Source organism: Rhinatrema bivittatum, chromosome 3 (genome assembly GCF_901001135.1).
Source record: "Rhinatrema bivittatum chromosome 3, aRhiBiv1.1, whole genome shotgun sequence".
In the NCBI taxonomy this organism is placed as follows: Eukaryota; Metazoa; Chordata; class Amphibia; order Gymnophiona; family Rhinatrematidae; genus Rhinatrema; species Rhinatrema bivittatum.
Window position 1 is genome coordinate 36,034,727 of NC_042617.1, and position 24,776 is coordinate 36,059,502.

General features: G+C 44.1%; 1 protein-coding gene across 2 annotated transcripts in view; it reads left to right on the forward strand.

The window, feature by feature from the left end:
• LOC115086787 (zinc transporter ZIP9-like) overlaps positions 1 to 12,183 on the forward strand; it is an 83,912-nt gene extending 71,729 nt beyond the window's left edge. For both annotated transcript variants that reach the window (XM_029593112.1, XM_029593111.1), the window contains exons 5-7: positions 2,977 to 3,062; positions 7,003 to 7,137; positions 10,923 to 12,183. In XM_029593112.1, the coding sequence (XP_029448972.1) occupies positions 2,977 to 3,062; positions 7,003 to 7,137; positions 10,923 to 11,162 (461 nt within the window). In that variant the 3' untranslated portion in view covers positions 11,163 to 12,183. The remainder of the gene's footprint in view (positions 1 to 2,976; positions 3,063 to 7,002; positions 7,138 to 10,922) is intronic.
• The last annotated feature ends 12,593 nt before the right edge of the window (positions 12,184 to 24,776 follow it).

Genomic DNA, 24,776 nt, shown 5'->3' on the forward strand with positions numbered 1-24,776 from the left:
CCATTCTAGGTAAACCAGCAAGTGGGCTCACCCCAGTCCCCAGGCTTTGCTCTGTATGTGCAGGCCTAATACGGAGGTGGGGCACCGAGCAGTGGGGCAGAAGCCAAGCTGTGGCTTTTTGAGGCTCTTGCATTTGAACTTTGGGCTAGTCCCAACCATGATTGAACAATGCTACGCAGCAGACCAGAAATAGCCAGCCGCCTGAACCATTTTACTGGCGAAGGCAGAAGGCTGACTAGTTTGTGACTGCAGCAGGAATTAGAAGAGATGGGTGTGGAACAGCCATGTGTTACTAGGGTAGCTGAAAAGGGGGGCACTGGGCTGAAATGCCAGAAATAAAGCTTAAGCACATGAAGCTGGTCCCGGTTCTGGAAAAATCTTGCGCACTTAAGCAAAATACCGTTCGTTAACTTCACTCTTAGAAGCTAAAGAGTGTGTTTTCTGCCTCCGGCACCACTTCAAAATGTATTTTCTGTTTGTTTTATTTTACTGTGGATTTTAAAAAGGAAGAAGCAGGAAAGATAGGAAACAGCTCTGGGCCCAGTTCCAGCCCAAGGGTTGATGAAGCGCGCTAATCCCGCTGAAGCTACCTCCTCGTTAATGAGGTGTTGGGAAATCATAGATTTATTATATCATTGATACAAGGAGGAAGATTCTCAAGGACCTTTCCTTCCAGGGGCAGTAAAGAGAGCAGTTTGCAGCTTAACTGCCAATCTGCTCCCCCTCCTAGCCTTTCAGAGCAGCACATTTAATTTAAAAAGAAAAGAAAGAGGAAAGGAATGGCAGTTGCTGTTAGAAGCCACCGTCAGGATAAGGCTTTCAGCTTCAACTTAAGCAGTATTAAAACTTTCCAGAGTTCAGTGTACGCGCTGCAGTTCTTAATGAAACCGTCCCTCCCGGGCGATATGCAACGTGCTTGTCTGTTGGCTCTGGTTGTGCCATTGCTGTTTGCTGTTCTTAGACCACATGCTACAAGGAAAAGCCTTTTACTTGCTCTTGAAGGCTGCAGTTATTTTAGATTAGATGTTGTCAGAGCATTTGACATCTGCCTGCCCAGCTCCAAACCAAATCTTCCAGGGGCAACACATTCAGCGGTTTTCATTCCTACAGTTGCAGCTCTCCCACTTGGTTTCTTAAATAGCCTAATCTGTCTTGAAAAGAAATCTGAAAAGAAGTGGCAGATAAGACCATCAGCCAAAGATAAAGCTGGCAGGAAACTTTGTACATTTATTTGTATACTTGGGTGATCAGAAAGATTTTCCTCTATTAAAAAGATGTTGTGGGGTGTTTTTTTTGGGGGGGGGGGGGGGTTTAAATATCTTAGAGATGGCCTCAAAAAAAGTGGGATTTTTTTTTTCTGTTTTGCAGGAGATTTTCTAAAATGTTTCTGTCACTCTTGGCTTTGCCTACATTTGCCTACTGTGTTTTGGTTTTACTTTTTTTTTCTTCAGTCGGCCATTTATTTATTTATTTTGCAGATTTTTATACCCCGCAAATTCAATACAGGATTGATAAGTGCAGCTGACAAAAATAATCATGCATTCAAAACAAATAAAACAGAACAAACACACACAAATATAAAACACATTTCTTAACAACTATCTCCTATACAGGATTTTACTAAAATGCCAATGAAAAAAAGAAGTGACTTGAGCTTTTTCTGAAACGTAGTATTTAGTAATCTGCATTGTTTCGGAGATCAGAGGGCAAAGCTCTGCTTTTGCTGACGTTCTTGTAAATAAGAAATGATGTTGCAGCACCGACAGAAGCAGCCATGCCTGTCGCTGGCAACAGCACAGAAGAAGTTTTGTAAATTTATCGAACGTTTTGTAGCTTTGCAGATGTATTTATTTTTTTTCTCAAGAGGCAGTCGCCCAGTTCCAAGAGTTCAGCCTCCATCGGTTACAGCACCCGAACAGATGGTGCCTCCAGCTCTTTCTCATATGTACTCCTCATCAGGAGTATGACATCTGTGGTGCATCGAGAGAGCTGGAACCCTTTGGAAGCTAAGATTGCAGCCCTCCTGTCTTCATTTTATTGATCTTTAAATGCAAGGATTTTGTCTTAACTTTTCAATGCCCTGTTAACATAGTAACTGACAAGTCTAAAATGGAGGTTATGGGTAGTTTTTATTACTTTTCCTTTCCTTTTTGTGAGACCTTTAAAGAAAATGAATCTTTCTAGATGAATGTGTGTTTTGAAAACTCAATACTAATATCCAACAGGTTAAATATAAATGTTCTGGACCTTTCACCTTTTTGTTAAAAGCCCCTCAAATCATCCTTCTCTCTTCCTGTCTCCCAAGACCCATTCCAGGCCTACTGGATTTTGCTCTGGAGGTCGTGGGAGTGTTTTTAGGTTGGGATGTGGGTATTCAGCGCTGCACTCACAGCACTGTGTGGATCTTGGCTGTGTTCCAACCCAGATGTGGCTAAGGGGAGAAGACATGACCTAAATTAGTGATGCAGCAGGTTAGATTGAAGGGAAGGTAAATGCCCATTGTATTTGGCCTTCAACTGCCTTTTAGTGATTCAGGTGGAGGTAAAATACTTATCAGAGACAATTTTTGTCTGCCAATAGAAGAAGCCTTCCTGAACCCAAAAAAGGATTTCCCTGGCTCAGTGTTTAAAAATCTAAGTAGGTCAGTATTTTCACCAGTCATATTGTTCTCTGGAAAGTTGATCAAACTCCTCCTGTAGGTGTTGCAAGGACAATTGTCCATGCATTGTCAGAAGAGGCAGGCGGTAATGCAGAATGGACACATCAGCATCACAGAGAAGGCTGTTTTGCTAGCATGCACCAGTATTCTTATGATATTTTGGAGTTCTGCAGTAGTTGAAGTAAAGCTAAAAGACAACAAATGCAATTAATTAAAGAGTATATTAGATGTTACCGTTGGCACTGAATCTGCCAACTGTAGTTTCCTACTCTTCTGAGGGGGGGGAAAACCACTCTTGTTTGTTTTTTTTTCTGCAGCTGATGGTGTAGCTCTTGGTGCAGCTGTAGCATCGTCTCAGGTCTCTGTGCAGGTCATCGTCTTCTTTGCTGTAATCCTACACAAGGTGAGCCTGGCGTGCTTCTCCCTATCTGAGCTTCAGAGGAAACCAACCTCAATCCCATTCACTACAGTCTAGGACAAGGGGGATGGTTTCCAGCCAAAGGGAGAAATATCCAGCAAAGGAAAGCTAAGTTTTAAGTCCCAGTTTGCCGTCACATGAACAGGTATCTCGGGCTGTATAATGCGGGGCTTGCAGGCAGAAAGTCACAGGATGATGAGCATTTCTGAGTGCCCCCTCCTCTTCCTCCCAGCCCCCTCTTTCTCTTTTCACTCATTATAAACATGAGGTTTGCATTGGTCTCAGGATAAACTGCTAGTCCTGGAACTTCAAATGGTCTTTTGACAGTGGGACTTGCTTTTCGATTGGTAACTGCACTTTTCCTGGTCATCTTGGGCTCAGTCTTGCTCACTGCATGCAATTCTTGGTGAATCCTTACCCATCAAGTCGGTTGGAACGTGGAGTTTTCCTTGCATATGGAATCCTAAAAATAGAGGGTCATTTTTTTTTAAACCACCAGTGTGGAGTAAGTGCCCCGCTGACTTTTTAACCTGAATTTTTAAAGTAAACCTAAGCGCATAAGCCCTGCTTTGACAATTGGTGGAATATGGGTGTATCCCTGAGCGGCTTGCGTGCACATGTTTCGGCTTGCTAGGGGAGCAGGAGGACACATGCATGTGTTTCTGTGTGGACTTTGGAAAGCCGAAACGTGCACATAAATGGTTTACCCACCCCCAATTCCTTGCACCGCCCTCCCCCCACCCCAAATGCCTTTTTGCAGTGCAGGTAAAGGTATGCACGGAATTCCCCTTCTGCGATTGCTTTATGCGCACAAACCCCCTGGACTGTTTTCAAAAGCCAATTTTCTTCGAAGACAAGCAGGATGGTAGTCCTCACACATGAGACATCAGATGGAGCCCCGATGCGGAAAACGTTAGGTCAAAGTTTCTAGAACTTTGACTAGGCACACTGAGCATGCCCTATACCAGTGGTTCTCAACCTTTTTCCCATCGTGACACACCTGACAGACCACGCTCACATGTGTGACACACTGCTCATTACAATTTACGGCAGAAATAAAAAATAAAGGTCTAGTATTATTTTTATTGTTAAGAATGACACAAGGAAAAGATACATATTGTATCTGAACAATATTGCATAAACGGTAAACATCCCACACCAAAACAGCACCAATTTCCAGCACTTAACAGTAACCACCTTACCTAAAAAAAGGCAACACTGAAAATATTACACCAGGCCTTAAGACACCAATACATCTCCTATTAGGAAAACGGACCAAGTCAGGCTGCTATAGATTCTTACACAGAAACTACACGCCAGCAGAAAACCTCACCTGAATCACATGTGCTGACCCTCACCTAACAAAGAATAAAGAGACCAAAACGCATAACTAGAAACATGCAGATAAAAACTGAATTGGAAACCGCAACAAGCCAGAGTCTCTGTATGCAGTGCAACAAAAGAAAAAAAGAAACATCACCCATCCTTATAAAAGAAATCAAGAAATATAAAATCAGTAGCAGTAAAACCATACTAACAAAAAGAACAGATTATTTCAAAACAGCCGATGAATGGAATATCCAATAATTAAAAACTCATATAAAACATTTCCAGATACCAACAAAATATTTTAAAATAACAGACACAAAGCCCCAGTAATGAAAATAAGGATACAAAAAATGTTTTGCTCTGCATACCTGGGATCGTTTGATATCCAGGTGCCCTGAGATTGTTTTGAATTAGCAGGAGGAGGGATGGTTTGCTTGCAACTTTCTCCTCTCTCTCTCTCTCTCTCTCACACTGGCTCTGTCACTCACATATACACATGCTTTTTCTCTCTCACTTATATAGGCTCTTAATTACACATTTACACACATGCTGTCTCTTTTCAGGCTTACACACACAGGCTTTCAATAACATAAATACATGCTGTCCTTTTCTCTCACACACAGACTCTCATTCACATGCTTACAAACATGCTCTCTCTTTCTCTCATTTACACACAGGCTCTCAATCACATACTCACGTGCTCCCTCACCTAAACCAGCTCTTAATCACACACAGACACACATGCTCTCTCTCTCATTTACACACATGCTCTCAATCACATACTCACAAGGAATGCCAAGCCTCCATCGGTGCCAGGAGTCCGTGACAGTTTCCACCGGTCCTGATGCCAGTCACCAATCCACCTCGAGGGTTCGAGGAGGATACGACTACCCCTCTTTCAGTCTTGGCATTGGCAACATTTGAGGAGGAGCTTAAGCGTAGAGTCCAGTTAGCGGTGGACTGGGTGCTGCAGGGTTTGGGTCCTGTGGCACTAACAGCACATAAGAACATAAGAAAATGCCATACTGGGTCAGACCAAGGGTCCATCAAGCCCAGCATCCTGTTTCCAACAGTGGCCAATCCAGGCCATAAGAACCTGGCAAGTACCCAAAAACTAAGTCTATTCCATGTTACCATTGGTAATGGCAGTGGCTATTCTCTAAGTGAACTTAGCACTAACCTGATGAAGCTCAACATGCACATCCGTGCATTACCGACCCAGTTGTCGTCTGTTCCCGGAAAACTGTCAGAGCCAAGTGGGTCACCAAGGCCTCCCCCTACTGATATGATGGTAATCCCCAGTTCCACCAAAAAGGAAGCTCCACAGAAACCAGTGGAGATGCTGAGGACTGCCGGCTCCCATCCAGTTCTACTGGTGCCTGCACTTCTGGACGTAGGCTGAGCACCTAGGGACCCATCCCCTGTCGCTTTCAGTGAGGATGAGGGACCCATCCCCTGTCGCTTTCAGTGAGGATGAGGGACCCATCCCCTGTCGCTTTCAGTGAGGATGAGGACCCCTGGGGGGATGACGTTTCAGAGTCCTCTAAGGGCCTCCCTTCAGACCCTTCTCCTCCAGAGGAGCGAAGGACGTCTCCACCTGAGGACTTGACCTTCGCAGGGTTTGTGAGGGGGATGGCAGAAACCATCCATTTTCAGTTATGCTCAGTGTGCCTAATCAAAGTTCTAGAAACTCTGACATACGTTTTCTGCATCAGGGCTCCAGCTGATGATGTGACCCATGTGTGAGGATTAACATCCTGCTGTCCTCTGAGAACACCTGTTACAGGTAAGCACCTCTGCTTTACATGCATACAGCCAGGGTTTAAGGGGATAAATGCATCTAAAAAGTCAACTCAAAAAAATATAAGTAAAGCTCAACGAATAAAGTATAGGTGATACCTTTATAAAGGAGTAAGTTGACAGCACGTTTCTGGCTAGCTTTCGGAGTTAAGCTTCCTTCATCGGGACATTTGCTCTATTGAGGATCAGCCTCAAGTGGTGGCGAGCGGGTGACCATCCCAGATCCTGTGCTTTATCACTTCAGATGGGGGTGGGGGAGGGAAACCAGGATCCTCTGATCGCACACATGCACAGAGGTGCCAGCAAGACGCTCTACATCTGGCCCCCCTCTCTTGCAGTCCCCCTACTTCCCTGAATAGAAGCCCCACAGTCGTGCACTTGCCCCTGGTCCTGTACCTCTCTGGGGCCTGCCCTGCACTTAATCTATGAAATCCATTGGGCAGAGGGACAGGAAAAAGATTTGAGCAGCGGTGCCAGACCTAAGCTGAGCTGTCACAGGTAACAGCCCCTTCTGCACTGTCCAAGACTTTCTAATTAGTGCTTGATGCTGTGCTGCCTCTAATGTGTAAGGCTCCAGCGGCATCAATAAACCTGAATGACCGATGATTCCCACTCTCTGCCCGTATCCCTTATGTAGATTCTAGATCTCTCTCAGAACAAGAGCGAGGATGCTGGCCTTTTGCTGGCCTGGTCCTGGGGTAAGATTGGAAAGGGGAAGAGGAGACTCTTTCTCTTGTTGTGAATGGGAAAACTTCCCTCTGGGGCCTGCTTGACCCTCTGTGTCCTTTCTCTCCAGGCTCCTGCCGCTTTTGGGCTGGTCTCATTTCTCCTGCATGCCGGCCTGGAGAAGAAGGTCATTCACAGGCACCTGTTGGCATTCTCCGCGGCAGCACCACTCTTGGCGGTCACTACGTACCTGATCCTAAGCACGGTAAGTCTGCGCTAAAGCAGAGGGGGGAAAGGTCATTTCTAGTGTTCACAAGGGGTCTGTGAGCTGCAGCGTACTTCAAATTGCCAGTGTGTCATTGGGTATGAAGACTGGCTTTAAAACTTGCTCTCGCATCATTTTGTTAAGTTTTGGAGGTGCTTTCATGTGACAAGAAGTTATTCTTCCTTGGTTCTCTTGGACTGACTGGGGAGGCATTCAACCGCTGGAGCAGCAGGGGTGGAGGAGGGAGCCCCCCATCATCACACCATAGAGACACCTAGTGGACGAATTTAGGGCCCCATGAGTGCAGGGTTTGGGAAGAATCATGGGTGCGTGGTCACCCTAGCCCAGCACTAAGCTTAGGTGAATTGGGAGGGGATGTAAAATAGGTGCAGGGCTGGGGGAGGAAATCCCTAGATCAGTGTTTCTCAACCTTTTTCCCATCGAGACTCACCGGACAGGCCACGCTCACATGTGTGACACACTGCTCATTACAATTCACGGCGGAAATAAAAAGTAAAGGTCCGGTTATTATTTTTATTGTTAAGAATGACACAAGGAAAAGATACATATTCTGTCTGAACAGAAATTGCATAAACGGTAAACATCCCACACCAAAACAGCACCAATTTCCAGCACTTAACAGTAACCACCCTACCTAAGAAAAGGCAAAACTGAACATATTACACCAGGCCTTAAGACACCAATACATCTCCTATTAGGAAAACGGACCAAGCCAGGCTGCTATAGAGCCCTACACAGAAACTACACGCCAGCAGAAAACCTCACCTGAATCACATGTGCTGACCCTCACCTAACATAGAATAAAGAGACCAAAACGCATAACAAGAAGCATGCAGACAAAAACTGAATTGGAAACTGCAACAAGCCAGAGTCTCTGTATGCAGTGCAACAAAGGAAAAAAGAAACATCAACCATCCTTATAAAACAAATCAAGAAATATAAAATCAGTAGCAGTAAAACCATACTAACAAAAAGAACAGATTATTCTGAAACAGCTGATGAGTGGAATATCCAATAATTAAAAACTCATATAAAAAATTTCTAGATACTAATAAAATATTTCAAAATAGCAGACACAAAGACCCAGTAATGAAAAATAAGGATACAAAAATTTTTTTCCTCTGCATACCTGGGAATGTTTGATATCCAGGTCTCCTGAGATTGTTTTGAATTAGCAGGAGGAGGGGTGGTTTGCTTGGAACTTTCTCCTCTCTCTCAGTCAGCGCTCTCTCTCACACTGTCTCTCAATTACACACCTATACACACATGCTCTCAGTCACTCACATATACACATGCTTTTTCTCTCACTTATATAGGCTCTTAATTACACATTTACACACATGCTGTCTATCTTTTCACGCTTACACACACTTGCTTTCAATCACACACAAACATGCTGTCGTTTTCTCTCACACACAGACTCTCATTCACATGCTTACAAACATGCTCTCTCTCTTTCTTTCATTTACACACAGGCTCTCAATCACATACTCACATGCTCCCTCATCTAAACCAGCTCTCAATCACACACATACATGCTCTTTTTCTCTCACACACAGACTCTCATTCACATGCTCTCTCTCTTACTTATACGCACAGGCGCTTAATCATGCTTAGACATGATCTATCTCACACACAAAGGATCTCAATCATACACACATACTCTTTCACACAAACAGGTTTTCACTCACAAACTTACACATACAGGTTCCCAATGGTAAACTTACATTCATGCTCTCTCTCTCACAGGCAGGCTCTCAATCACAGACATGCTCTCTTTCACATATACAGGCTCTCAGTCATTCACATACATGCTATCTCACTCACATACACACACACACACACAGGATCCCAAACACACATGCTTGCTTGCTCATTCACTCGCTCTCCCTCCCCCTCCCTCCGGAACTAGCGGCAGCAGCAGCCTCCTCCCAACCCTAACCTCCTTCATTTTCAGCCCTCACAGAGGAGGAGTCCCATCGGCCGCGGGGGTTGACGTTCTTCTTCACTTTTCTCCGAGCCTCGCTGCTCATTCCTTAGGCCGCGCCTCTCTTCTTTTCTTTGGGCCGACGCTGACCACACTAGCATGGTCTCTTCTTCCCGCGCACGCACCCAATGCTCACCACTTCCTCTTCCGGGGGGTGGAAAGAAGAGACCATGCCGGTGCCGCTGACTCCAGCTGTTCTGCCGCGTTCTGCCCGGGATGACAGCATTTTAAGCCCGGGCGGAGGAGGACCGGGGAGCAGCTGGGTCAGCGGGGGACCAGGAAGTGTGGTGACCCACCAGTTGAGAACCACTGCCCTAGGTAGTTGTGAATAAAGGGTCCATGTTTACAGATCCCAACTCTGGTTTCAATGAAGCTGGAGGACCAAAGAAGAAAGAGAAAACTGCTGGACCAGGAAAAAAAAAACCCCAAAACACCCAAAGAAGTTGCCCAGTCGCCTACTGTAATCCTTTTGCTTTATTCTTTCAATGTAAGGCTGACAAGGACGGAGTCAAAATCGTATTTATTTATGTATAAAATCCGTAACCTGCTTCACAGGGGAGCACCTTTAGTGAGGCACAGCGGTATTTAAAATTACATAGAAAAGCAAATTAGAGCCAGGGACCTTGGTTTTCAGTTTGTATTTTATTTTTCCCGGGAATTTCAGTGTTGCAACAAAAAAAAAAAAAATCAGTGAAAAAATAACTTTTATACTGATCTCCTGTATGCTATAACAATCATTTTCCACTGATTTTATTCTAACATTGAAATTCCCAGGAAAAATAAAATAAAAACTGAAAAGGAAGGTCCCTAATTATAGCGTACAAAATAAAATAATACATTTAGATACAATAGCAGAAAACAAAATTTGGGGCGGGTCAGCTTGGTACAATTAAATGAAGGGCTTCAGTACCCAATGCTCTCCTCACCATCACTGTCCATTGCTCCTCACTTACACGGCTGAAATGCTTGATATTGAAGCTTTTATTGTCTCCTCAAAATCCGGGGATCTTCCCATTTCCTTCTCCTTCCTTGTGCCACCTGAAGTTCCCTTCTCCCTAAGTGATCTCTAGTTTTGTAATGCCAAGTGGATGATCTGGGTTTGGCTTCCATATTTTGGCTCCTGCTGCTTGCATTTGGACTACTGAAGTAGGCACCCGTGGTCCATACGGAGGAAAGGGAGCCAAACGCTAGTGTGAGGCCTGGATGTAGGCCAAATAAAATCCCATGGGGAGGGAGCTGTATCCTGCCCTCTTAGCCACAGGTGGACTCTGCAGTAGGGAGACTGGGCAGATACTAGAAAATCTGTACATGGTGGTGGGACGGAGTGAAAAGAGAGGGCTTGTGGGGCAGGATGTGCTGGAAAAAAACATTTTCTGTTAACAGAGTTGTTGTTGCTAGTTCTAGAGTCTATCATGGAGTGGCCAACTCCAGTTCTCCAGAGTCACAAACAGGCCTGGTTTTCAGTATATCCACAATGAATATACATGAGATAGATCTGCATGCACTGCTTCCATTGTATGCAAATCTATCTCATGCATATTCATTGTGGAAATCCTCAAAATCTGGCCAGTTTGTGGCTCTTGAGGACTGGAGTTGGCCACCCTTGGTCTTTCACTTCCTTGAACCCAACTTCCAGAGTTAAAGGACAGTATTTCCATATCCGTATACCTGTGTGATAGCAAGCTGGTCAGATAATACCTGCTAAACGACAGTGGTAGCAGGGAGGCAGGCTATGGTTATGATGCTGCTAACTTTTATTTATTTTGTTAACCTCCAGACCGGTGGTACGTCCCAACACAAGCTCAGCGCAACGGGAAACGGAATGCTGTTCTCTGCAGGGACCTTCCTGTACGTGGCAATGGTCCACGTCTTACCGGAGATTAGCGGCCGAGGTCAGAGCCACCACCATGGGTCCCCCGAGCACAGGCAGCAGGGACTGGGAATACTGGAGAGCCTGACCTTAATAGTGGGAGCCGTGATGCCGATCTTGCTCTCTCTGGGCCTCCATGATGGATGAAGATGAAGCTGAGCAAGATAACTCTGGATCTCTCTTTAGTTGGTAGAGTTTCACCAGTGCAGTGTGAATTCAGCAACCCGTCACTGTCTTGGTGTGGCTGCATTGGATGTTGAGATCTGCTTGAAATGAAGTTTTGTTAATTGGACTCGTGGACCATAAGGAGATTTGAGAGTAACCATTAATCCCTGGTTAGAGTTGGTGCTGCTGGCGCAGCTGCCTGCTAGTATTAAATCACTAGATCAGAATTTGGAAGGTAAAACCATCGACGTTTTGTTTAAAATGCTTGCTGCATTTAAGTCCTGAAAGTTCACATATCTAAAATCTGGAAGCATTGGTGTGGGCTTTTTTTGGGAGGCAAAGTAAGAAGCTGGTCCCTGTAGTACGCAAAGTCTGTGACTGCCACACTTTTTTTTCTTTGTGGAGGGTTTTGCAAGTTTCTGGAGAGCGCGTCGATGTGACCCCCCCCCCCCCTTTCTGTCATGTGCGCACCTGGAAGGAGAAGCTTCTTCAGTCCATGACAGACTGCGCAGTGGCGCCAGGGGCTGCAAACTGAAGGGCTTATTTTTCAAGATGTTTCTGGTTCCTTTTAAAGAATGTTTAATTTTTTTTTTTAATATATCCCACGCGAAAAATGTATATTAGGGAGGACGAGCTAAAGGTTTCAAGTCCTCCTTTTTATTTCTCCCCTTAATGATCACTTGGTTTTTTTTTACTTGACCCCAGAGCTCCACATGGTTTTTTTTATTCCATTCCTTGCTGTATCCCCCACCCGGTGATAGAGCTGTAAAAAGGTTTGTTAGATCAAAGTGCCTCACTCCCAGTCTCTAAAATCTGTCTTTGGAAGCTCCTGCTCAGGTGTTGGTGGAATGGTTCCCCTTTACATGACTGATGCTCTTGCTTCTGACTTGGGAGCCACATGCGGCTTTTCAGGGTCCTCAGGACGTCTTCTAAGTCATCTGGAAAACAAAGATGCTAATAGTTGCGTTTTAAGATTAAAGACATGCTAATATTTTAATCTGGCTCTTTCAGAATCATATGTGTGACTTAAAAAAAAAAAAGTTAAGCAATTGCTGGCAGTTATCATGTTTGATGCCTGCGTGAGGTTCTGATCACATCTCTCTTCCATTTTTCTAATAGTTATAATGTTGGGAGCGCAGAACAAGAGAAGCTTTCAGTATGGTTGATATTTAATATTGTTGCAGACAGCAGAATTTCCCTGCCTGTGCTGCCTGTAATGCCATAGCTGTAACTGACTGCAAGGTATAGTGATGTGCTACTCAGACATGCATGAATGCATATAGTCACACTACAGCAGCAGAGGAGCACAAACTCCGGCCAATGGCATCTTCATACCATCTACAGGCTTTTCAGGACGTCCTGCAGCTAAAGCCTCCCATAGCAGGGAGCACAGAGTGTTCGGTAGTCAAAGTCCATTAATATTGCTTCAGTCACAGATATCGGCGGAGAAACAGTTGAATTAGCTCATGTTTGAAACTTTTTAGCTCATACAGTGGTGGTGTGTTCTGGGTGTATGAGGGTTATTGTATTCTGGGCATAAAAGAATGCAAGATGGTAAAAAAAATCTAGGAATGGGATGCAGGAAAAGTCATACTTTGGCAAAAGCAAGTTTGCTTACCGTAAACGATGTTTCCGTAGATAGCAGGATGAATTAGCCATGCTGTCATGGGATCTGTCAATCAGGCCCGGGAGGCGGAGCTTGTCAAAGCAGAGAACAGAGCTTTGCTCTCTGCGGCTGCGCGTGTGTTCCCGCGCAGGAAAGTAACGGAATCTCCTCAGTCTGTAATAAAGCTGTAGTGTAGTCGAAGACTTGGTGACTGCCAGGGAGGAGGGTGGGTCAGCATGGCTAATTCATCCTGCTATCTACGGAAACATCGTTTACGGTAAGCAAACTTGCTTTTTCCCGTCGATAGCAGGGCTGAATTAGCCATGCTGTCATGGGAGTCCAAAGCTCCCGATCACGTTATATGATATATATGGACGGACGTGATCTTTGACAGTGTGGCAGTCACCGTGGACAGGAGGATAGAGATTGCAGTATTGTTTGCCCTATCTTCGCATCCATGGCTGGTTGTTGGTCAAGGCAGTAATGAGATGTGAAGGTATGCAGTGATGACCATATAGCTGCCTTGCAAATGTCTATGGTTTGCACATTCTTTAGGTGTGCTAAGGAGGTTGCTACTGCTCTAACTTGGTGAGCTTTAGGAGTAGACTGTAAATGCAAACTCTGTTTTTCATAGTAGAATTTGATGCACTGCGCTATCCAACGGGAGATGGTGCGTTTAGCCACTGGTAGTCCAGGTGTCTTTGGGTCACAGGAGACAAAGAGTTGAGAGACACGGGAGTCCGAGTTCGTTCTCTCTTTATAGTGTGTTAACGTTCTTTGCACTCCAGTATGTGCAGTAGTTTTTCCCCCCCGTCTGCATGGGGTTTAGGAAAAAAGGTTGGTAATTCCATTGTCTGATTGAGATGGAATGGGTAACTACGTTCGTTAGAACTACCTTCTGGTGATGAAATTACAAGTATGGAGGATAATGGATCAAAGCTTGTAACTCATTAACTCTTCGTGCTGATGTTACTGCAACCAGGAATACCACCTTCCAGGTGATGTATTTAATGTGTGCCGAGTTCATGGGCTCAAAGGGATAAAGCATGAGCTGTTCCAGAACTATGTTGAGGTTCCATGGAACTGGAGGTTTGGATACCAGAGGACGAATGTGTGTTAAACCCCTCATGAAACGAGTCAGTAATGGGTGATTGGATATAGGAATGTTATTGATTGGTCTATGAGAAGCGCCTATGGCGCTGAGGTGAATTCTGATGGATGAAGTTGGTAGACCAGCGACATATAGTGTATGAAGATAATCAATGAGCACTTCTGGGAAGCAATCCAATGGTGGTACATCGTTGGAATTGCACCAGGCAAAGTAGCGTTTGCATTTATAGCTATAATTTTCCCTTGTTGAGAGTGTCATTGATTGTAACAAAAAGAATTGTGCTGAAGAGGAAACTCCTTGTTTGTCAGAAGGAGTCTTTCAATCTCCACGCTGTCAAGTGTAGAGATAAATGTAGCGGGTGTAGTACTGTTCCTTGATCTTGGCTGAGAAGATCTTGACGATTCGGCAATAGAATTGGATCCTTGATGGATAGTCGAAGCAGGAACTGTACCATGGCTGCCTCGGCCAGACCGGGCTATGAGTATCAGTTGAATTTGTCCACTATACATTTCTGAATTGTTCTTGTTATGAGAGGTATGGGAGGAAAGGCATACAGAAGGCCTGTCGTTCCCGGAATGAGGAAGGCATCTTGGGCGATGCTGAGTTGGCTCGGTTGTATCAAGCAGAAGTTGGAAACTTGTGTATTGATATCTGTTGCAAAGAAATCTATCAAAGGTGTTCCCCACTGTAGAAATATGTCCTGGACTATTTCTGTATTGAGTGTCCATTTGTGGGGATGAAAGATGCGACTTAGTCTGTCTGCTCTTGTGTTTGCAACTCCCTGTAGGTAAGTTGCTTGGAGGTGTATGCAATTCTTGTGAGCGTGTTCGAAGATTGTCAGGGTCTCCTTGCAGAGGGACCATGAACCGGACCTTCCTTGTTTATTGATGTAAACATCGCTACTTAGTTGTCTGTGTAGATCATGACCCTGCGTCCCTTTAGGTGGTCTTGGGAGACTCGCAATGCATTGCAAATCGCTCTGAGTTCCAATAAATTTATTTGTAGATTCTGTTCTGAAAGTGTTCATAACCTTTGGGTTTCGTAAACCTCAAGGTGTGCACCCCATCCCTTGCGAGACGCATCTGTGGTAGGACTGCATTGTGAGGAGGGGGGCTGAACAACGCTCCTTTGGACAGAGTGGAATATAGGAGCCACCATGCTATATCTTTTTTCATTTCTGCGGTCAGCGGTACCTTCTGCGTCAATGGTTGTGAATGCTGTTTCCATTGGCGCTTTAGACCCCATTGTAGGCACCTCATGTGTAACCTGGTGTTGGGAACCATGAAGTTTACTGCTGTCATGTGGCTCCGAATTACCAAGACTTGTCTTGCTGACGGCTTCTGAGTATGGTTCAAGGGGTGTAGAAGTTGACGGAAATGTGATATTCTGTCAACTGGGAGGTATGCTCTGTTGCACATAGTATCTAGGCATGCGCCTATGAACTGCAACTGTTGTGTTGGTTGTAGGTGTGATTTCTGAAAAATGATCACCAATCTTAGTTCTTGCTAACAGTGTATCACCCGATGGAGGTGATCCAGTAAGACATTGGAGTTGAGGCGATTATGAGCCCATCATCCAGATATGGAAAGATGGTTATATCTTGTTTCCTGAGATGAGCCACCACCACTATCATGCATTTGGTGAATACCCTGGGTGCAGCAGATAGCCCAAAGGAAAGAACTTTGTACTGGTAGTGTTGATGTCTGTAGCGAAAGCACAGGTAACGCCACGAGGATGGATGGATTGGAATGAGTGTGTGAGCATCTGTCAGGTCGATTGAGCACATCCAATCGTTGGTTTGAATGAGAGGGAGAATTGACTTCAACGATACCATTTTGAATTTCTCTTTGGTGAGAAATTGTTCAACTCCCTTAGGTCTATTATGGGTCGAAGGCCCCCCGACTTCTTGGGTATGAGGAAGTACGGGGAATAAAATGCTGCTAATTTGGAGTGTGGTTGGATTTGTCGAATTGCTTGTTGTTTGCGAAGTAAGCAATTTCGTCCCCCGGTTGTGGATGGGAATTGAAAATCCTGAGTGTGGAAAGATGAGGCAATGTGGGTTTCGTTATAAATTGGAGTTGGTAGCCTTGACGTACTATCTCCAGAACCCATTGATCCGATGTTATTCTTTCCCAGGCTTTCAGGCAAGCATGAATTCTGCCTGGAGGAGCTTGATGTTGTGGTGGTGTCTGAGTAACTAAAAGATGACGTCGCTTTTGTTACAGCAGTCGGCTGTTGTGCCCGCTGTCTCTGGTTACGTGTTTTACCTCTTCGTTGATGTGAAGTATTGTTTTGTGGAGCAGGACGCTGGTCGGCAGGGTATGACTGCGTACGAAGATTGATAAGATATGTAGGGTCTTCTGGCATATGGTTGCCTACTATTAGATCCCACATAACGACGTGTAGTCGAGTAATAGGATTCGATGTTAGCAATTGTACTGCTAGAGCTTCGTCTTTTAATCTAGTTACTGCGTCCTGGAATTTCTCTCCGAACAGGTTATCTCCTGTACATGGGAGGTTTGTTAGTTTCTCGTGCAATTCTTCTCGAACTTGAACGTAACCATGGTAGTCTGCGGGCTGCAATAGTTGTTGCAGATGCTCTGGATGATGTTTCATGTGCTTCATAGATTGACCTCAAGAGGTGTTGAGAATACTCTTCCATGTCATGAAGAGGTTGAGGTATATGTTCCGCAACAGAGGAATGTATACCTTTCATATCTTGCATGCACTCACCCTGTAGAACTGATGTTGCATAATTCGTGCAGTTAACATCGAGTTATGGTATATTTTCCTGCCAAACTCATCTAAATATTTGTTGTCTTTCCTCGTTGGGAAAGTGGTATGCAACTTTGTTTTCTTAAACCTTTGCATCGTCGACTCTATTACACTCAAAGCGTGAGGCAATTGTGGTAGAGTGTATAGTGATTTTTTTTTTTTTTTTTTTTTTTTAACGAAATTTTATGTCTGTTTCCCTGGAAATGGCTGTTATTGTATAAAGAGCCTCCCAAGATTTTGTGAGACTGAATGCAGGATATCTTGTGGTGGAAGAAAATTAGTTCCACCTGAGTATCAAAATCTTTAGAAGACCAGGGGTTTCTGCCCTAAGGTCTGTTTCTTTTTGGACCTCTAGATGTAGAATGGTACCCGTTTTTCCTAGGAATTTTGGGTACATAAGGTCTTCAGGAGGGGAATACGGCTCCTGTATGTGGACGTGCAGGTCTAAGAGACATCCCACCGATGATGATGGGAATGTTTGTATTGAAGGAGAATCTAAAGATGTCTCCTGAATATGAGTTGGTGAGGCTGGTTGGTTTAACCTGGGAGATGTCGGTACCAACTGCTGGTTAGTAGCAATATTGGTCATTGAAATGATGATGAAAGCGTCTCGTAAAGCCTGTTAAAGATTGAGACAGTTGGAAAAATGCGTCTCTTGTACGAGAAGGCATACCATGCGACTGTCTCGTTGTTGTGTGATACCTGCTTCAGGTGAAGTTGTAAGAACTTCACTGTTTCCTTGTAGTCTATTGTCTGAAGTATTCCTTAGAACCCTTCCGAATTGAAGAAGTGTCCGAGGAAGAATTTCACTATTTTCCTTTTTGAGCAGGTATTAGCTGTACGAGATGATATAGAAGTCGAAGGACTTATCTCCCATGTTGTACTCCTCTTTGGTAATTTAGTACGGTGGGAGTGACTGGAATACTTATGATAGTCAGATGATTTACCAGTATCTGTGACTCCAGTCTCTGGAAAAGAGCTGTGTGAAGGGTATTGTTCCCGCTTCAAGCTCGTGTTTAATTTCCTAGTGAAATAATTATGGTTTCCACGCGCCGATTGTGGTTTATGCGCTAAGTTAGCTTTATGCGCGTATATATGCTTATGCGCGGATATGCGCGTATGCGCGACTGTGAACTTATGCGCACTTATATATCTGTGCGCGGAAGTAGATTTCTGCACAGTTGTAGTTGTATGCGCATATCTTCCTGATGTGGCGCGCACATGGGTTATCGGCGCCGATGTTCGGCGCAGTGCGCATAAGCCTTTTGTAGTCTGCGCAGTGCGCATAAGCCTTTTGTAGTCGGCGCCGTGCACATAAGCCTTTGTAGTCAGCGCCGTGCGCATAAGCCTTTTGTAGTTGGCGCCGTGCGCATAAGCCTTTGTAGTTGGCGCCGTGCGCATACGCCTCTGTATTCGGCGCCGTGTGCGCAGGTTCTTCCGGCGCCGTGCGCGCAGGCTCTTCCGGCGCCATACATTTCCTCTGCGCTATGCGCGCCGGAAGCTGTAGGCTGCGCACAGACTCCGTTTTCGGCGCCGGTATGTCAGTCTGCGCAGACGGTACCGTAGGCGCATAAATCATCGGCGCCGAGGATTTGACCTCCGATGAGGTATTTTGCGGCTCTTTAGGCACTGGGGATTTTCAAGAACCCACTGGCCTTTGTCTTTTGCCTTTCCCTTACCTCCTAGAATGGAGGACTTAGGATCCGACGGCAAAGTTTCCTTCTCTGGTGGAGCCGATGAAGTTAGCGGGCCCAGCGATGTCCTGAAGCCTGTCAGCCCTATGTTTTAATGCTCTCTGTGATTAGAGGAACTTACAAATTGTCTCGATTGTGACTCGGTCCGAGACATTTGTAATCGCGGTCGTATCCGATCTTAATTTTAAAAAAGTGACAGGGTTTGAACCCCGTTTTGATATTTAATTCTGTTTTTAAAACTGAGGAGAGATCAGCTCCGCGTGCAATCCCGCTCGCGGAAAAAACAGACTGAGGAGATTCCGTTACTTTCCTGCGCGGGAACACACGCGCAGCCGCAGAGAGCAAAGCTCTGTTCTCTGCTTTGACAAGCTCCGCCTCCCGGGCCTGATTGACAGATCCCATGACAGCATGGCTAATTCAGCCCTGCTATCGACGGGAAAAAGATTTTTCAAAAATCATTCTCATCCTCTGGCATACATTTCAAAAGTCTAGGCAAATTATTTTTAGGTTTATAGATTGTCCAGTCTTGGATGACACAAGACTGCAAACTTACAGCTTGCACAATAATGAGACCTGCAAGCAATGTAAGGGTGTTTGTAGCCGAGAGGAGGCTGCTTGCTCCGCCTTCCGTTCCCCTTGCCATGCTACAGAAATTTACCACGTGTTACCTTATATGCAATCCGAAAAGTCTAGGAAAGGACACCTGTTTGTCTGAGACATTTCAGGCCTAGCAGTTAGAATAAGACAAACATATGCCTCTTAATACAGCACAGGCTTATACTGAGTAAAACTCTGCATCATTAGTGAATTTAACATATCAGAAACCTTGTCTTGCTTAGGATATATTAATAAACGTAATTAGTTAACTACCCCCAATAGTTTTAAGAGATTACCTTCTGTTTCACCCTGGTGCAATCTGTGGGGAGGTCTCGGAGGCAGTCTCTACCGAAGGGAATAGGCGTTCCTGGCCTCAGTTGCCTGCTTGTCTGAGCCCTGGAGAAGAAAAGACAGGTTTGACATGAGCAGCCTAATAACACTCTTACAGGACACCGGAGCTCCTCTGCTTCATCACCAGGAGGGGCAAAGGGGGTGCAGGCTCAGGCGTAGTCTTCAGGTGCTAATGGTTCTTCTTTCGCCAGACCCCTTGAGCCCTTTCCCCGGATGCTTTTTACAGGTAAAGCATGAATATTTAAGAGGCTCATGCATTGTCAAGCAGCGGCACGGACGGGGTCATTTCTCCATTGCAGACTGCTGGCCTCCTTCCCATTAGGTAACAACTTCTGCCAAGGATCTGATCCTGGTCCTGTAACCCCTTGATGCTTTTCTGTGAGCTGACCTGTCTGATAAACTGCCCTTTGGATAGGCTGCTTTTTGTCTCGGGGCGGATTTGGGTTGTTCTTGTATCTGCGACTGTCCTGGGCAGTTCGTTCAGTAATGCACAGTGACCAGCAGTGGGTTTTTATTTAAAAATTCCCCAGGAGGAGGATAATAAAATACATTGATATTTAAAAAAAAATATATATATATATATATTTATTATTATTTATTTAATTCTTTTCTATTCCGACATTCATGACACAAGTCATATCATAGCGGTTTACATCGAACCAGAGTAAAATTCACATTAAAAAATGTATAACTATGTATAAGAAGCAGGTACAGTAGAATGCTGCATGAGATATAGCAGAATTGAGGGTGTGAGGTGGGTGGAACCAGGATAGAGATAAAAGGTAATGGGGGGGACATTAACAGAATATAAAGGTAGAAGGAAAAGTGGGGGAAGAACAGAAGAGCTCTATATAAACCGAACAACAGTTCGGTTTAAATATAAATCTCTATATTATTTAAGGTGCTCCCCATTCTCTAATTTTTTTTTCCCAATTGGAAAAGGAGGTGGGGAGCAGGTGATCATGGTGGCAGAGTTGCTGTAAAGTAAATGCTCTATTATCTGTTGGTCAATCACGCCCCAGCCTAATCTGATCTGAAATCAGAGTAGAAGGGCAGGTTTAATGTCTGTTTAACATCTGTCTGCACAGTAATGTGTAGATCAGCACAGGACCATATCTGCATAATATCTTTTGTCACCACACTTTATGTATGACCTGAACCGATTCCTACTGAAGATGCTACAGGAGGGATAGACACCTTTTTCCATACCAAGCTGGGGGACTATCTGGTTTCAGTTACTGGGGCTCCATACCAATCTGCATTTTTAGCATGAGGACTTAGCATCTCCCTGCAGATTCATTCTCTTAAATTGAAGGGGAAACGGGGGGTTTGGATGGTTGCTTGCTGTGGCAGCAAGCTGGCAGAACCCAAAGCACGAACCAATGCACCTGGAGCTCTTAGATATGCGCAGGTCTGGGACATCTGCTTGCCAGAAATAGGCATGTGGGAGTGCTTCAGACAGAACATCTCACTGTGAAAACATGCTTTCTAATCTACCTAAATGGGATTCTATTAGACCAGCTCTTTTTTTTTTTTTTTTTTTAAGTTTTTTTCCCCTTCTATCTTTATGCATTAATGCTCTCACTGTCATAATAGTCTAAAGAGTGTGCTTTGCTAATCTTTATTTCCCATAGCCAGAGAATGTAAGGAAAGCCTTAGTGAGTCAAGCTCTAAGGGGTCAATTTAGACCACTCCAGCAGGTAGATGTACCTGGCTAAAATCTGGCCCCTCTAGCCAGTTACATGTATGCAGGAAAACTTGCAAGCCATACAAATTTATCTAGGCTAAAGGGCTAGTTGGGGGTGCTGCCAGGACTGGTCATACAGATTTAGCCAGTTAGTACAAAATTCAGTGCTAGCAAGTTAAATTTACCCACACAAATGGTTGACCTAAATCTACCCGCTCAAATCTTGCCCGATATATTCAGCCATAGTTAGGCCCGGTAGATGTGGCTGAATGTCTGTGTAAAGATAAGCCGGTAAACTTACCAGTTTACCTTTTCTTGCCCAGACGGCTTTGAATATTCATGCCAATGTTTATCCATGCCCTGTATTTGGATAAAAATGGCTAATAAGTATATTATGTTATAGATACTATAATCCACAGGAAACCGGAGACCATCTTTTTCCCTTTTTCAAAATGTTTATTAAAAAATCAAGTTGTGAAATAGCAAAAAAACAAAACACAAATATTTACTGTTTCACATAATTATATACATATTTACATAAACATGATACTCTTACGTCTGTAAAGTCCACCCCTTAGTATCTTCCATAACCATGCCTTTTAACTGCTACCTACAGAGCTGTGTTCTTAATGGATCCTCTGCCTCCACACATCCTGTGCTTCTTGATAGGTGGCCATTTTGGATTCTCATATCACACAATCCATTATCTTCCTACCAAGACAATATGTGAACTCCTCCTCTTGTGGCAGGCAAGTTCCTTGCCTGCCACAAGACCTCCATCAAGCAGTTTGTCACACTCTATAGTCTTTTGCAAGGGGTTGATGATATTGAGCCGTATGTTCATAACCATCTTTCCTGCAATTACTAGGTTGAGGTTCAAAGTTTTCAACCAATTTGCCATGCAGGTCCACACCCCCTTTGCCACGTAACATTTCCAGAAGAGGTGCACAGCTAACTCCTTGCCTGCATGCTCTTCCCTTACACATTCGGCCATTGGAGACTGATTCCTCTTAAAGAAAAAGTTACATGTTGGCAGATGCCCTTTTAACACACCATGCAAGAACCTTCTGCACATTTATTAGGTAGTAGGCCCTTAAGTTCTTCCACACGGCTCTACTTTTTCATCTTTTTTTTTTTTCAGTTTTCTCAGCAGGAACATTAATTAATTTTTCTATTCTATCCTTTATTGAAGATAGTTTCTAGAAATGTCACAAATGAAACATCTGAACATTTTGCCTTCCAACTTGAGGTAAGTACAGGTAGTTCTCTGCACGAGGTGCATTTCCTAGAGGCTCTCTCCCCATCTATGATGTACAAAAAAGGTAAACAAAAGTTAATTAAAAAAACGTCCATACCAGTTTGTAAGACTAAGGGCACCCAGTACCCAGCATCTCCCAAGAACACTTATATTGACTAATAAAAATACATTATACTTTTTACTGAGTCTGTGTTCTTGTGTCCCTGGCCATAAGCATAGAGTAAGCTTTACATTATCTCAAAGATTTTTTTAAATTTTTTGATCTTTTCTCCCCAAAGGAGCAAGAATTCTTGCCTCTGCACAACCTTCAGGCAGTGTTGATTAATGGGAAATATGGGTGCTAGTTTATTCTTAATCACCAGGACAGTGTTAGAGATCATAAATGCCAAAACATTCTCTCTTATTTTCAACTTTTTAATTCCCTCTTCCCAATTGTGTCCCGAAGTGGAGCTCCAATTTTTTTTTTTTTATATATAATCCTACACTGTCCTTAAACCCATTTAAGCACCACCTCCCACTAGTTCATACATTTATTTATTTATTTAAAAGTGCTTATATACTGCTTGCTTTGCAAATCACTAAGGGCCTCATTTTCCAAAGCTATCGCAGGCTTGCACTGTTAGCGCAAGCCTGCGATAGCTAGCGAAAGTAGCACAGGCCTGCGCTACTGAAATCGGGGCGGAGTCGGCCCCGGAAGAGGAGGAGTCGGAGGCGTCACCAGGGCCGACTCCGTGAGGACGGCGTGCAGAGCAGAAAGGTAAGGCCCTTTTCGCTCACTATTTCGCGCCCAATAACTACACTTTCTATGGTGTAGTTATTGGGCGCGTTGCTGGCAGCGATCACACCGCGGCGGTGCGATCGCTGCCGGCTAGCGTAGGACCGACCCCCCCCCCCCGCCCCAGAGTGGCGCAATTTTCTAAAGTATTGCAGGCCTGCGATACTTTACAAAATGAGGCCCTAAGTGATGCAATATACAATCATAAAATAGCAAACCGAACAATATATAATTTACTAATCTATATAAAACACAATGGTAACTAAATCAAAATAATGCAGCACACAGTAAACAAGCCTAGTTAAAAATGGATAAGTTAAGATGAGCAGAGTCCATCAAGGGAGGATCATCTGAAAATAATGGGCCTTTGGGTTTTCCTGAAGAGTTTAAGGTCCGTAATTTCACGAAACTCAGTGGGAAGTTCAGTCCAAAGAATAGTACCTATTATAGAAAACGCTGCTACGGGTAACTTGTAAGCATGCTATCCTAACACTAGGGACTGTAAAGAAATCCTTGTTGGCAGACCTTAAAACATGTGTTGGAATATGTCAGGACAATTTATTGGCCGAACAGACTGGGCCATCTTCCTGCTATTCTTTGCGTGAGTGGAGGATAGTGAAACTGTTAAGTACTGGAGTCAGGTGCGCACTAAATGGGCAAGATGAAACCAGTTGCACAGCAGCATGCTGGACCAATGGAAGATACCCTATCATTTGTTTAGGAAGTCCTATTTTATAGTGGGTTACAATAGTCTAGAGTAGTCCTAAAATCCACAGCAGGCAGGATGTAGCAATCCGAGTTTTAAACAGGCAGACGTTTATAACGTTGGGGTTTGAAACAGAAAAGCGGAGGCATTGACAATACCTAAGTCTCTTATTAGCTTGTGAAAAAGCTAATAAGGCTGTGCAGCTCTGACCGTATGGAAGATTTGCTAATCCATACTGCCTCCATCTTTGGAAAATTTATATTGAAATTGTTTTGTCCCAGCCAGCGATTTAACAGCTTGTAGACAGTTTTGTATTGACTTAAGTGATCGATGGTGAACAAGAACCAACTGAAATAAGTTGCGGAATATCATCATTTAAAATTAATTTGCAAAAGTCAACAGAATTGCACAAAGTGGCAACATATGCAGATTAAAAGGCAAGGCAGAGAGGGTAGAGCCTTGAGGAACTCCCTTAACTATAGATTTCCAAGATGATCTCTCCTGACCCACTTGATTTGGAATTATAGTTGCACTAAGTAAGAACGAAGCCAGCAGAGAACATCTTCATCTAGGCCAGGAGAAGAGTCTTTCTGAGATAACATGAACTAGCTGAAATATCCAGTGAAATCATAATGAAGGACTTGCCCTGATCTAGCTGTAACAAGATGTAATCTGACATTGGTAATAACGTTCACTCTTTTTCATGGTTCTTTCCTGTGTTCTTCACAACACCATCCCACGTGTTTAATGGATTGGTTATCTGTGCTAAACACTGCTAAAACTGAATTTTCCTCCCTAGACTTTTCTAGTATCATCCCCACTCTCCTAAAGAGACTGGGTTGGTGTTGTGCATGCCAGGGGCTGAATGCTTAGCACAAATCATGATGGTGATAGAGGACACCCCCAGCTTCTGACAGGAGCCCACTCACTAACACTTTTCTTTTTACCATTCTCATACAATGTATTTATTCAGCTATTAAAGTTTTGCCCCATTCCCACCTTCTCCATCATTTTATTTGGGAAAACATATTTAGTT